Genomic DNA, 15,264 nt, shown 5'->3' with positions numbered 1-15,264 from the left:
ATCGGATTAGGAACGCCGTCCTCAAGCATACGCTCTCTTTTAAATTAGCCAAGCTATCAAGCTGCGGCTTGACATCATCACTACCCACACCACTTAGTGAAGCAGTGGTGGCTCACTAACACTTGCTTGGGAATGAGAACTGTGTAAATCTTTAGACTGCTTTTCACTGTCTGCAGAGCATAGTATCGACTAAAGATTGTAGAGATAATTGAGAAGTCCATTAATGAAGATAAACAATTAAGGAGCTCTGCAATACTGACTTGGCGACAAGTCACAAATTTGAATGTTGTCGTCTGGCCACAATGTCGTTGTGTATTGTTTCTTTCCTTTCGTGTTCAGCTGAAATTTATTTTTTAAGCTAATATAACAGTATGACTGTCTAATATGTTATTTATGACAACAAAGGAACTTGCAGGTTTAAAAAGTAAAATCGTAAAAACGGTGTCAGGTAATCTTCCGAGGAATAAAGTGAGTGAAGGACAATCTGCCGGCCGGGGTGGCCGAGCGGTTCTAGGCGCTGCAGTCTGGAACCGCGCGACCGCTACAGTCGTAGGTTCGAATCCTGCCTCGTGCAAGGATGTGTGTGACGTCCTTAGGTTAGTTACGTTTAAGTAGTTCTAAGTTCTAGGGGACTGATGACCTCAGAAGTTAAGTCCCATAGTGCTCAGAGCCATTTGAAGGACGATCTTTGTAAAACTTATATTCATCTTTCGTCCGACATCTTTCACATGTCACTTTCCTCTTTAGCTTTCCTCCTCCTTGACTTGTACTGCGAAGACGTACATATTAATGTTAGTTTATTTAAGTGAAAATAACCACTCATTCTTTTGCTCAAACATTGTGCTATGGTCTTTCTTTTATACTAATGTCTCCCTTTAAATGTTATTAATATGTTTTGTAAAAATATGCGGTCGTATCTTCCAGTATGAACGGTAATAGCCGGTTTGGCTGAAGTTTACTTAGCCTCCATTGCGGCTCTCTCACCGAGATAGCTAAGAACTGTAGTAATTATTAGGGACCCGCATAATATTTAATTTAAAAAGTCCGATTTGCTGGAACGAACAATATTGGCGCACTTGAGATGTTCAAAACTGAGCCGATCGCAAAAAATTAGAAACCTTGCCAATTTTTCCCGAAACATACAAAATTTCTTTCGAGTTTAAAGATTTTCAGTTAATCGTCAGTTTAACTCTCCAGTAGAGTTGAAATGGCGACCACTCATAGGTCTAAAAAAAGACAGATAATTTATATGTTGCATATGTAATTTTACTTCAAAAGATCTATATTTCACTCCTGTTTCTTTTTCATGAAACCCTACGAGACATACGTATTAATACTAAAAAGGTCATGAAAATTAAAAAAAGAACTAAATTTATACGAAATTTGAGACGAAACTAAAGGAAGAATATAAAACAAGGAAATGATACAATTAATAAATTCTTGTGAAGACATCATTGGTAGCGGCTACAACACAAGGTAACACAATACACCATTCACTCCGCTTCGTTCTGCTTCCTGTAGATGTAAAATTCGTTTATATTAGGCTTAGTAATTCGAAAACTTGATTATTATTGTGTAATTATTGTACTTCTTGTAAAAGACCTACAAGATGACGGAACTATATAGGCTTTGGCATGGGTGCGTGTGTTGTCCTTACCGCAAGTTAGTTTAAGTTAGATTAAGTAGTGTGTAAGCCTAAGAGACCGATGACCTCAGCATTTTGGTCCCATAGGAACTTACCACAAATTTCCAACTACGTAGGCGTGTACCTCCAAGGGCGTGTAGCGTGAGGTTGTGAACTGCCACTGTCTTAAAAAGAATGAAAGTTTGTTTATCTGTGAAGATGTGCGGTGCGCAAATAGCACCTGTGGACTGTCTACACAGATATTGCATTACGATAAGTAACAGATTCTACAAACTGCACTGTACGTTAGTATGGTGATAACTCGACAGCAGTTCAAAATAACGGCTTCTTCATTTCAGAAACTGAGCGCAATCAGGGAAAAGAGAGTGAAAAAATTTTAATAACATGATCGCTGCGACGAGCGAAATTATGCCACCGGGTATAGACTAGACTATCTGTAAATCTCTTAGTGTTGCAACAGACCATATTACGTTAATTTTACAAGAACTAGAGACTATGGATGATGACATGGCTTCTATGAAACAACAGCGAGTTAGCTTATCTAGTCAGGTTACGCAAAGAACTGACGAGGTCAAAAACCAGACTGAGCATTTAAAAACCGAGGTTCCTAGTCACTTGACTAACGAGTTGCGAACTGATGTAGAAATCATAACCAACGAGATCTCACACTTGAAAACCACCATTAGAGGTATTTTGGAACTAGAAGAAGTCCACCCTTTAGCAGGTAGTGACCCAAGTATATCACTCCAATTATCACGAAAAGAGAGCACACGAGTTTTTAAAGGAAACTGATGATCAGATTACAGAAAGACTAGAAACAGCATTAAACAAAGTAGTTCAGAAAACTATTACTAAAGTGTATTCCGAACGGAACGCTTTTGCACAGGTGGTCAAAGACTAATTAGGAGTTACACAAACAAATTTTGCGAAGATTTGCCTAAATTGCAAGAGAATGTTCAACCTCATTTTAATCACCAGATAGGAAACATAGAGAAAGAATTAAAATTAGTGAGGAAACAAGGTGGGAATGACGCATCAAAGGCGTTCTAGGCGCTACAGTCTGGGGCCGAGCGACCACTACGGTCGCAGGTTCGAATCCTGCCTCGGGCATGGATGTGTGTGATGTCCTTAGGTTAGTTAGGTTTAATTAGTTCTAAGTTCTAGGCGACTGACGACCCCAGAAGTTAAGTCGCATAGTGCTTAGAGCCATTTGAACCATTTTTGAACGCATCAAAGGCAGCTCTGGCAGCTGAGACTTGCAGTATTTATCATCGTCCTGTACCCAATGAAAATACTTATTTTGAGAAAGGTATGGTGGTAATAGTTGTCACAAAACTACATAAAGCAGTGCCATGTGGGCAGATCCCATTTTTTCCTTCCATTTTGTTGGAAGGAAACCTGTTGAAACACGAAGAGCTTCAGATGTTTACCTTTATGACAAACAGTAATAATGAGTATGAGGAAAACCACACTAACAGCTACGGTGCGGGTTATCTCTCGCAGCTGCACGTGAAGTTCTGTTGCCGCGTTACGTACTACACAGTGAGGTCAGTTCGGTGATGCAAGCGACGACGCGGCCTCTACGTTACGCTCGAGACGCAGAGTGTGGCTTGCCCTGTATCAACAAAATGAGACTGACGGAAATCCAAACGGTTACCGTCCTCCCAATTACGACGCGTTCACGATACAAAACATTTGTATATGCTATGACACATTACACAAACAACGAACCACCAGAACGGGTAGGGACAATTTAATTCCAAATCAGTTACTTGTTAGTATCTACAACTACCAAGATCTTCTATAAGGAATGAAATTGATTTTATGGGATAGCTTTACACACTACAGTACAGGGCAAAAATACGAATATTACGTAATTCCCCCTATTTCGGCAAATGGAGCAAATCGGTTGGTTCTTTTTGCATTCGATGTGGTCTGCGATGGACCTGAGGAGACTTATGGAAGCACGATTCGTTCATAGGTGGTTCCTCTGAAAACCGCAAAAAGAGCTTTTTTTAACAGCATTTTCACTGTCACCAACGGACGAAAACCCAGCCGTGGATTCGTAGACGGCTATGTACAGAAAATGGCCAAAATTCGCAGGATACATCCCAAAGATCCCAATCTCGAATAACCTAAAAATTTTCTTCATATCTTTATCCGTTTTCGAGATACAGAGGTTCAAACTTACCCCACATTTACAAGTAAAATACACACGTAAAACGGCGCGAGGTGAAACTGTAGTTTATGAAGCGACATATCACGGAGAAATATGTAGTAAAGTGCCTCCGTTATCATTTGGGAACCCCATGTTCTTCTACTGAAGCACATGCAATTTTTTGTTCACTTAAAATCCGGTCTCAAATGTAAAATTAGTTTTGCGTTACTTCAGTTTCTCATACGTAAACTGTAAATTTTACTGATTAATACATTTATTTTCATATGAGTTACACGCCCAGCTGCAACAGGGAAAGGGAGGGAACCAACGGAAAAATCCTCTTATCAGAACACAAAATCTGCGAGTGTGTCCCTGTTTATTAAAAAATTCTGATTGAAAAGTGGAATACCAGCTGCCTTATTCTTCCTTCCACAGCACCCTTAAAAACGTTCCCAAAAATTTTGGCATTCGAACATGCTCGCACTTTTCTTAACATGGAACTATCATCATTCCACAAGTTTCTTAAGTGAACCTCCTTCGCACCCTCTAGTTCTTCGCTATAAATCGCTCATACCCACCCACTACTTATTGCCGTTTCTAACTAAGCTCAACTCCCTGCCATTATCTCTTGTGTGTCTCTCTTTCATTGTCTCCTGTGTCATAGCGACAATACCCTTCGTTCAGGCCTACTCTTACAGTCTCTTCTTAGTGTCACAGTCTCCCTCTTGCCCTCTGTTATTGCTAATATCTTATTTCTTCCTTCCTGCTGCTACTACCTCTTCTCACTGTCACTATATATATCTCTTACTCGTTGTCATTGTCATACACTCTTTCTCTCATTATCACTAGCCGTCACCCTCTTTCTCTTTATTTCTTTGCCCCCCACCCCGTGGCAGTGTCTGCTTCATTCTTTTACTAGCACTGTTCTGTCACTGCCAACTGTGTTCCACTGTCACTGCCTCTCTCTCTTTCTCTCACACTGTCATTGTCTCCTTCGCTCTTTCTATAACACAACCACTGTCTATTACCTTCCAATATATGTTACTTTTCCGTCTCTTTTCCACTGCAGCTGTCTTTATCTCTCTCAGCATGAAAATAAACAGGAACGTATTTGCATTTTTGTACTCCGAAAGGAGCGTTTCTCCGCTGGTGGTTACATGAATTATTTGTTTTTTCTCGGTAAAAATGGTTCAAATGGCTCTGAGCACTATGGGACTTAACATCTGAGGTCATCAGTCCCCTAGAACTTAGAACTACTTAAACCCAACTAACTTAAGGACATCACACACATCCACGCCCGAAGCAGGATTCGAACCTGCGACCGTAGCGGCTCAGCATGAAAATAAACAGGAACGTATTTGCATTTTTGTACTCCGAAAGGAGCGTTTCTCCGCTGGTGGTTACATGAATTATTTGTTTTTTCTCGGTAAAAATGGTTCAAATGGCTCTGAGCACTATGGGACTTAACATCTGAGGTCATCAGTCCCCTAGAACTTAGAACTACTTAAACCTAACTAACCTAAGGACATCACACACATCCATGCCCGAAGCAGGATTCGAACCTGCGACCGTAGCGGTCTCGTGGTTTCCGACTGAATCGCCTAGAACCGCTTGCCCACTCCGGCCGGCCTTTTTCTCGGTAACTGGATTAGGAGTACCGTCCAAGTTCTCCCAGGTAGCATGGATGACGTGGTAAAAGACTGAAATCTTTAAGTCCAGGTTCTGTGACAGCTGGATCCGAGACCGGCTTACCTTCGCGCTCCAAGAAGAAGACCCGGTAGGTGTTGCCGAGGAGCGGCAGAGCCATCTCTCCCGGCAGCTTGTCGATCTCCGTCCAGATGCGCCACATCCTGGAGATGAAGATGGCCGTCACAGCGACCACCAGGGCAGCCAGCAACAACGCCGACACTCCCAGCATCCTGCCAGCAGCTGTGAAAACACACTGTGTTGGCGGCTCTCTGGCACGTGCTGACCTAGACGGACTATTGACGCCGCCTGTCCTTCCAAGGCAGCGATACGCAGGCGATAGATGCAGATTCGTGATTTAACTTCGCTGATAGGAGCGCGTCTCTTTGAGCACAGCAGCGCTTATACGGATTCTTATCTGCTTACGTAGATATTTCCCTCTGGACTGCTCCCAAGTGAATTAATTAATGCGCCTCGTGCAGCAGCAGTGGTCCCGGCGGAGGTTCGAGTCCTCCCTCGGGCATGGGTGTGTGTGTTTGTCCTTAGGATAATTTGGGTTAAGTAGTGTGTAAGCCTAGGGAATGATGATCTTAGCAGTTAAGTCCCATAAGATTTCACACACATTTGAACATTTTGCAGCAGCATTATTCACTTCTGACGAATTTTGCGGTCTGTTAGCGGTAATTCTATTATCACGACTGAAAGCGTTGATTAGAACAAACTTCAATGATCAGCAGTGAAGGACGTGAAATAAAATTAGCGTTGCGCTGTCAACTACATATTTGATCGGTGCGTTAACTCTGAGCAGGGCGTATGAACACAGTCCGTCATTCTGGCATTCCATCACTTATCCCAAACTTATCAGAAATTCACATGAAATGGTTACTTACCAAAGTGTGATGAGCCCTGACGTCCTCCTCTATCTCCCTCCCTCTTACTCTCTCTCTCTCTCTCTCTCCTCTCTCTCTCACTGTCTCCTGTACAACAACTTCTTACCCTTTTCTCTCTCTGGTAAAGGTTTTAATACGTTGCTACTCCTGACTACTTCAGCCGTCTTTCCTCATGACGTGGCAGCTAACGTTAACGTGAACGCGAAAGAGACATCTGACCCCACTAGAGCCAGCGCCTTCGGCACGCGAGACGAGCTCGTGAACGTGATTTGCGCTTTCAGCGCTCTCCAGCAGCCGTTGTCGGCGTTATTTAGCTCGCAAGCCTCACAGTTTATTTACGAAAATGCACGCGCATATAATAGCTGTATTAACTCTGTTAGCGACTGTCGAATGAGAGCGGAGAAAATTGCGAAGAAATTTCTGGACTCGTCGATGGCTTGAACAGCGAATTCCTGGTAAAGGAACACTACGTAATACTTAACAACGAGCTGAGATATATGGCAGAAGTTAACCGTTAACTCAGTTGCATTTTCATCCCATTTTCTGTATTAAATTTAAAATAGCTGAGGTATAGTTTCTAATGTAAGCCTGCGCTGGCATAATATCCGTATTCTCGGTGTTGCATTGACTACCAACACTGAAGTACCCAACTTCATCACATAGACTTCAAGATCGAGATTAGTTTCGTAAGTTCATTCGAATGGAAGAAGAGATTTTTTCGAAACTTCTCACCATCACTGAAGAAGACATTTATCTGCAAGACACAAACATGAGCCAGCGCATAACCCCAAAGATATCTATAAGCTGAAGCACCAACGAAATTGGTATAGGCACGCGTATTAAAATAGATATGTGAACAGGCAGAATACTGCACTGCGTTCGGCAACGCCTATGTAAGAAAACAAGTGTCTGGCGGAGTTGTTAGATCGGTACCTGCTGTTACGATGACAGCTTATCAAGATTTAAGTGAGTTTCAACGCGGTGTTGCAGTCGGCGCAGGACCGATGGGACACAGCATCTGCGAAATAGCGATGAAGTGAGGACTTTCCCGTAAGACCATTTCACGAGTGTACCATGAATATGAGGAATCCGGTAAAACATCAAGTCTCCAACATTGCTGCGGCTGGAAAAAGATCGTGCAAGAATGGGACCAACGACGACTGAAGAGAATCGTTCAGCGTGACAGGAATTCCGTAGATTGTTGCGGATTTCAGAGCCGCGCCATCAATAAGTGTCAACATGCGAACTGTTCAACAAAACATCATCGGTGTGGGCTTTCGGAGCCGAAAGCCCACTCGTATAACCTTAATGACTGCACGACACAAAGCTTTACACCTCGCCTGGGCCCGTCAACACCGACATTGGACTGTTGATGACTGGAAACATGTTTCCTGGTCGGGCGACTCTCGTTTCAAAGTGTATCGAGCAGATGGACGAGTACGAGTACGGAGATAACCTCATGAATCCGTTGACCCTGCATGTCAGCAGGGGACTGTTCAAGCTGGTGGAGTCTCTGTTATGGTGTGGGATGTGTACCCCTGATACGTCTAGATACGACTCTGACAGGTCACAAGTATTTAAGCATCGTGCCTCATCACCTGCGTCCAGTCATGTCCATTGTGCATTCTGAGGGACTTGGGCAATACCAGCAACACAATGCGACACCTGACACGAATTGCTATAGAGTGGCTCCAAGAACACTCTTCTGAGTTTAAACACTTCTACTGGCCACCAAACTCTCCAGACATGAACATTATTGAGCATGTGTGGGATGCCTGCAATGTGCTGTTCAGAAGAGATCTCCACCCCTTCGTACTCTTACGGATTTATTAACAGCCTTGCAGGATTCATGGTGTCAGTTCCGTCCAGCACTATTTCAGACGTTAGTCGAGTCCATGCCACGTCGTGTTGCGGCACTTTTGAGTGCTCGCGGGGACCCTAAACGATGTTATGCAGGTGTACCAGTTTCGTTGGCTCTTCAGTGTATATAACTTATAGGAAAATTCCAGTGTGTAGCTCGTGTTTACCTTATGTTCAAAATGGCTCTAAGCACTATAGGACTTAACATCTGAGGTAATCAGTCCCCTAGTCTTAGAACTACGTAAACCTAACAAACTTAAGGACATCACACCCAGCCATGACCGAGGCAGGATTCGAACCTGCGACCATAGCAGCAGTGTGGTTCCGGACTGAAGCGCCTATAACCACTCTGCCACAGTGGCCGGCTGTTTACCTTCTGTCATAGGCTGACAGTCACGTTAAGCTTTCTGGCCAATGCACAAATTTTCGTTGACGTATGCAACAAAAAATGCAGCACGTACATAACATCGACTTTTGAGGTAATACTTGCATTGAATGAATAAGAAAGATCCAGAATCTTTTAGGAAACAAACAATAGAAAATTTTTTTCTGGAGGTAGGCAGACACGAACCTGCTATCTTCGTTTTCAGAATTCACAGCTCACTACGCACTCATCTGTATTACAGTTTAAACACTGCTGCCATGACTCTGTATGCCACATTCGCTGTCTAAAGACTGTGTATACCCACATCATTATTTGATATTTAAAATGAAAATTGCACCAAAAAGATGCGCTTTTGGTTCTCACCGTGTGTGGTAGCACTGAAACAATATACGTTAGTAGCACACAATCAATAGCACCAGAAAAATCAACTAAAAGAAGCCGTCAGCTACTGATTTTTGTTTATTTTACTATAACAAGTCATAGCTAAACCGAAGCTTTTTCAAGATATCCTCAATTTTCTGATTCTATGAAACCGATTATATCCATACAATGTACTCTATGAGAAAGGAAACCACCAGACACAATGTTTAACGCCATGCGGTGAGGCTACTCCTTTTTTTTGCTTGTGACGTAAAACGATGTCGCACCTCTTAGGACACGTTCCTCTCCACGAGGCAAATATCTAACATGACAGGTTCTTTATTTGACGCTCCGCGGCGTAATGTAACGTGTAATTCGACGCTGTAACTTCACCAGCTCCTCGTCCATGTGTGTTTTCACGTCCCGTAAGAAGCTGGCGTAACGCTCCTGTTCATTTTAACGCGTCGACTGTTGTAAGCACTCTTTCGTTTCTACATTTAAAAGCAGTTTTCTCCTAAGATGTGTTCAGGTTGTAACTACTGCATTGTTAACATCTTTTCCTCGGTATTCGAAGAACAGTTAATTATTCAGCCGTTATCCATTCTTTGCAAGTGCTCTAATGACCATTAAAACTGCAACACCATGAGAGTGGTTTTTGACAAAAGTCAAGTCAGCATTAGGAGGATACACAAATGATTAACATTTCATTGCAACCTCACGACCCAGGTATGAGTGACGCCATATACAGGATAAGGAAACATTACATGGCTATCAGAAATTATGTAAATTGAAGGTGGAGGGGGGAGGAGAGAAGGGAAAAGAAAGAAACTCTTGATGTCATGTGTATTGGGGCTCGATACGGAAATTAACGGTTGCTGATCTTGTTATTTCCACGCCCGAAGTCGGACCTTCTTCTGCGTCGGATCATAACGAACGAAAAGACAGTTTTGATAATCGTGTGAATGAATTTCCGCGTTTACATTTGCGACAGGTTTAGAATGCTATTGCCCCCATGACAGATCCTGCAACAGTGATAAAGAACCGTCGTCGCACTCATGGTGGTGAGTGTAAGGATATGGCTGTGCCTTCTTCTGCCCCAATTTCGTCCACATCGATTTTGTCCACTGCTCCTCTCGAAGATACGGTACCACCCGTCCGTGGTACGGTGAGTGGCGAAGAACTCATCTGCAGCATCCCTCCTGTTCACAAAGTGGCTCCTACTGAGCTGTCTGTGTGTAGAGAGGGAGCGGTATCCCCCCTACCCTTCGTCTTTGTGTACCCCGTTACAGTCTGAGACGTGGCAATGTCCACCAGCTCCTTCGTCTTCAGCCTCAGACGGTTTCCTGAATTTTCCGCCTACAGCAACCCTAGAGTAGAACAAAATTAGCGGCAAAGTATTATCTGTTGCATCTATAGTTTCATAAAATCCTTCTGCTTTAGTGACTGTACCTGCATTACATGTCCTTTGTCCTGAGAGGCAGGAACCTGTGCCTATGACTCTTCCACCCTCCGTCTGAAGAGGCCTCCGTGCCTCTCGGCCGACAGAAAAAGCGTTTACAACCTGACCATGCAGTGGCAGGTAAGCAATTTAAGAAAAAAGGTTCGGCTGACAGAGATTCTGGTCCCCAGATGTCTCATTCATTTGTGGACACCGCAATGGACTTCGACGCTTAGCTTCGACGTTCCGTACATCCCTGAATAGCTGTAGTCAGTGACGCAAGCCTACACCTTCCTTTCCACAAATGTGAATCGTGTGGAGTCAGAATTGCGATTGGCTTCGCTGCTTCAGTTCATCTATGATCCATGGACGGACATAGTGTCCTTACACGAGGTGTTATTTAGGCATTTCTAGTTACGTGGTTTTCGTATGATCTTTAACATAGCACCATAATATTCTGCGGGGACCGCCTTATTCTTTCGCGAAGGCATTCCTATTGCTGAGGTGGAAATGTTGGATTCTCGCAGGGGCATATGTTTTCAACTTTTTAATCTTACCTTAATTTTTTTTATGCCTCGTCTGGCGCTGGTCGCACAGCGGATCGTTCGCCTTTTCGTAAAGAGTAAGTTGTTTGTTGCGTAAGAGTTCTCCGGGATTTCTGCTGGATGGTGAGTTCAACTGTGTGTTGCGTCCTGCAGATCAATCTCCAAATTTTAATTTCTCTCGTGAATTACAAGAAATGGTCAGCTCCTAACGACTGAAAGACGTATGGGTATATGAATACCCGATGTTAATAAAATTTACCCACTTTACTGCGACTTCTACTAGCAGATTAGATAGGTTTTACTTATCAGACTGCCAGCGTGATAGTATTGTTAATGCTGAAAATATCCCAGCTTCCTTTACGGAGCACTGCGCTGTGACTACAACTCTCAGTCTTGGACGGCAACCAGTCAAACTGTTTCGCACTCTGTGGGTGTTAAACGTCGCTCACCTACCTGACCCCTCTCTCGATGACATGATGCGAGCCGAGTGGGAGCGTACTCTACGGCCCACTGGGAAGTATTCTTCCGTCCTCGATTGGTGGACGCAACTGGCAAAACCGAGGCTCAGGCAAGCTTTGATACTTTTTTGTGCTGACAGCGCGAGACTTTCGGAGAATTTACGAATATTACTATTCCATCGTGCGTGAACTTTATGAGCTGTGGATCATGCCCCTCTGTGAACTGCGCATGTTAGGCGTGTAAAGGCAAAATTGTTGGCCTTGAAGAGGATACAAACGGAAGGTCTGAAAATGCGATCCAAGCAACGTTCATTGGTGACGGAAGAACTGACTTCCTTGTATCATTTTCTTCGGCATCAGACACGTCGCCGGCCCATTTATATTGATTCTCTCACGACAAATGATGGACTTACATGGCGCATTTGATACAGTGCTTGTCTCACACTAATACTATGTAGACATCTACGACATCGATGAGTCCGGTGATACTTTGTACGACCTACTAGTCAGCACCTTGGATACGACAATTACACCTGAACATAATGAAACGCTTTTAGCTGCCTTTCAGTCTAAGGAAGTTTACAAACTTATTGTGCGATCGCCTTCTCAAAAGTCCCTTGGTCTGGATGCTACCCTTACGTTCCTTTTGAATGAAGTGGTACAGGGGAAAGTAGTGTCGATCTCGTTCCAAGTGTGAAAAATTGCTTTAATCCCGAAACGCTGTGGACCTGCTGCCCCTGACAGCTTTCGCCCACTTACTTTGTTAAGCTTTGATTATAAGACTGTGGTGAGGGCAGTTAATAGTAGGACGTCGGCTGTGATGGAGACGATTGTTGTAAAACATCGAAGCTGCGTACGTCGACGTACCGTTCTTACCCATATAGTCGAGTGACGTGACGTGGTTTCGGTCGCTGCTGTAACGTCTCCCTCGTGCCCTTGCTTTTCTACACTTTGATAAGGCATTTGACCATGTTAATTATGATATTTTGCTTCGGTTTCAGGAGACAGTTGGTTTTACAGTTGACACACGGCGAGTGCTCTCAAATCTGTTTACCGGTATTTCAGCTTCGATGGCTGTTAATGGCCAACTGATCTCCCTCCCCCCCCCCCCCCCCCCCTCCTCGCCACAATAAATATCCGTCGGAGAGTGCCTCAAGGAATCCCGCTGTCAGCAATAACTTCCTTTGTGTTGTCTCTCGAGCCCCTACTTCGGATGCTGACATCACAGTTGGAAGGTTGAACGATTTCCGGAGAGACTATAACTGTTCGTGCATATGCGGATGATATGATGGTTCTTCTCTGCAATCCTGCGGAGATAATTCGACTGAGGGCTGTAATCGATAATTATTGTCAGAGTTCAGGTGCAATAATTATAAATACAAGCTTCTTACTTTGCAAGGTTTCGATGACGCGGTTGTTCTATGGGCTACTGCAGTGGACCAGCATAATTCTCCCAGTATCGTCATTGATCGTTGTCTACTGAAAATGGCGACTCTCAACTGGAAGTCTGTTACGGACAAAATTCAGGGAGTGATGCTAGAACAAGAAAGGCGTTTTCTTACTCTGCTCCAGAAAGTCCGAAAACTAGATGCATACATTTTATGCAAAATTTATTACGTGGCCCAAATAAATCGGCTTTCTCGATGATTGCGAAGAAACTACAACAATTGTCTGGCGGTATCTTATGGAAACGACATATCTTTCGCTTGACGTATTAAGTGGTGAAGAAGCCTCGTTGGTTTGGGAATTCAGCCTGACTTATATACAAAGGAAGACGCAGATACTGTATGTGCAACGTACTGTTTTGTCAGTAAGTCAAGAAACTCAAATATTCACGTCTCGTTTATTTCTCTGTGCCCATCCTACTAGTCATGAACCCCCTACTGATGTTGGTCATATAAATTATAAGTTAAAACACACTCGTAACTTCTGTCTTGAGGTGAGCTATTTAGGGGCTGACATTTTATGGAGACCCGTCCTCACCGTGAAATACCTAAAGATTCGTTAGGAAGGAGTCTCTTGCCCGAATCTTCTTGAAAGACAATCGCCGCAAACAACCTGGATGAGAGTTTGGTTCAATATCAGTCTTTCTATTTTGCCGATGCACGTAGCGTCCTCGTGGTATAAGGTAGTAAATAACTTAATTGCTGCGAATGAGCGACTTTCCCGTACAGGGCGTAGTAACACGTATTTATGTAATCGTTTTACTTCTGCAGATACGTCAAGGTAATACGGCAAAATGGTCTTGGATTAGGATACAATTTGCCTTCCTTACTCGTTCTGAGGCTCAATACATTACAGACATCATATTGCACCCAGATTCTTCCTTCTTTCCACGGTCGAAAACTCATACCCTAATGTGTTGCTGAGATGCTTCTTGCATTATGTCGTAGAAGGCGAGGGGGAAGACCACATGGCCTTTAGGCAGTACATGATCACGGCTAATCGGACATGCCTACGACTGCCTCGATGTCGGTAACTCTCTTGTTTTTCGTCGGCAATTGTTGGTTAATCTTATTTTCTTGATGATCGGTCTTCGTTTTTGTTGTGTATGTCCCCATCTATTTGGTGTCGGCTTGTTCTCTCCTAGTTTTCCTGCTCGTTTTGTGAGGTGTTTCGCCTCGGTATCGTTCCATTTCTAGTGTATAATGTGTATAGATGATGCACATATACATGAGAGCGTATATAATCCTTACAGTTAAATTGGATTTTTTCTCTAGATGGAAGGGTTAGTTTTCGGTGTGGAACATAGATTTCATTGTGCTTCTGCTTTTAGATTCTATACAAAGATTAAAAAATAAACGTAAAAGAATGAGATTTTCAGTCTGCAGCGGAGTGTGCGCTGATATGAAACTTCCAGGCAGATCAAAACTGTGTGCCTGACCGAGACTCGAAGTCGGTATCTTTGCCTTTAGTGGGCAAGTGCTCTACCATCTGAGCTCCCCAGGCACGACTCACGCCACGTCCTCACAACTTTACTTCTGCCAGTACCTCGTCTCCTACCTTCCAAACTTTACAGAAGCTCTCCTGCGAACCTTGCAGAACTAGCACTCCTGAAAGAAAGGATATTGCGGATACATGGCTTAGCCAAAACCTCGGGGATGTTTCCGGGGTGAGATTTTCACACTGCAACGGAGTGTGTAGGAGACGAGGTACTGGTAGAAGTAAAGCTGTGAGGACTGGGCGTGAGTCGTGCCTGGGTAGCTCAGATGGCAACCGACACTGTAGCTCAGCGTGTTTGGTCAGAGGGTTACGTGCCCTGTGTAATAAAAAAAACTGAGTTAATCGATCAAAAACGATCATAAGCGGATGTCTTACGACGTCCGCCCCGAGCAGATGCAACGAACAAAAGCGAACAAAATGAGATTAAAAAAAAAATGGTAGAGCACTTACTTTCCCGCGAAGTGCAAAGGTCCCGAGCTCGAGTCTCGGTCCGGCACACAGTGTTAATATGCCAGGAAGTTTCATATCAGCGCACACTCCACTGCAGAGTGAAAATCTCATTCTGGAAACATCCCTGAGGCTGTGGCTAAGCCATGTCTCCGCAATATCCTTTCTTTCAGGAGTGCTAGTTCTGCAAGTTTCGCTGGAGAGCTTCTGTAAAGTTTGGAAGGTAGGAGACGAGGTACTGGCAGAAGTAAAGCTGTGAGGACGGGGCGTGAGTCGTGCCTGGGTAGCTCAAATGGCAAAGTCTGCTTTCGGCGGGCGAACCGTGCGGACGCGCTCTGTTTACGTCCTCGCCGCTGCTGGTCGGTTATGTTGTGGTGAGTGCTACGCCGCTGAGCGTACTTGTTTCCTTGTAGCAACGATTCATGATTAGAAATTTGTAATGGCACAAC

The 15,264-nt window shown here is 43.9% G+C and overlaps 1 protein-coding gene across 1 annotated transcript in view; it reads right to left on the bottom strand.

Annotated features, from left to right (window-relative positions):
• Positions 1-5,841, bottom strand: part of LOC124622273 (cytochrome P450 4C1-like) — a 118,498-nt gene extending 112,657 nt beyond the window's left edge. The window contains exon 1 of the mRNA XM_047147936.1: positions 5,556-5,841. Within this exon, the coding sequence (XP_047003892.1) occupies positions 5,556-5,721 (166 nt within the window). The 5' untranslated portion in view covers positions 5,722-5,841. The remainder of the gene's footprint in view (positions 1-5,555) is intronic.
• Between the last annotated feature and the right edge of the window lie 9,423 nt (positions 5,842-15,264).

Source organism: Schistocerca americana, chromosome 7, assembly GCF_021461395.2.
Source record: "Schistocerca americana isolate TAMUIC-IGC-003095 chromosome 7, iqSchAmer2.1, whole genome shotgun sequence".
Taxonomy (NCBI): Eukaryota; Metazoa; Arthropoda; class Insecta; order Orthoptera; family Acrididae; genus Schistocerca; species Schistocerca americana.
This window is presented reverse-complemented; position numbering and strand designations above follow the sequence as displayed.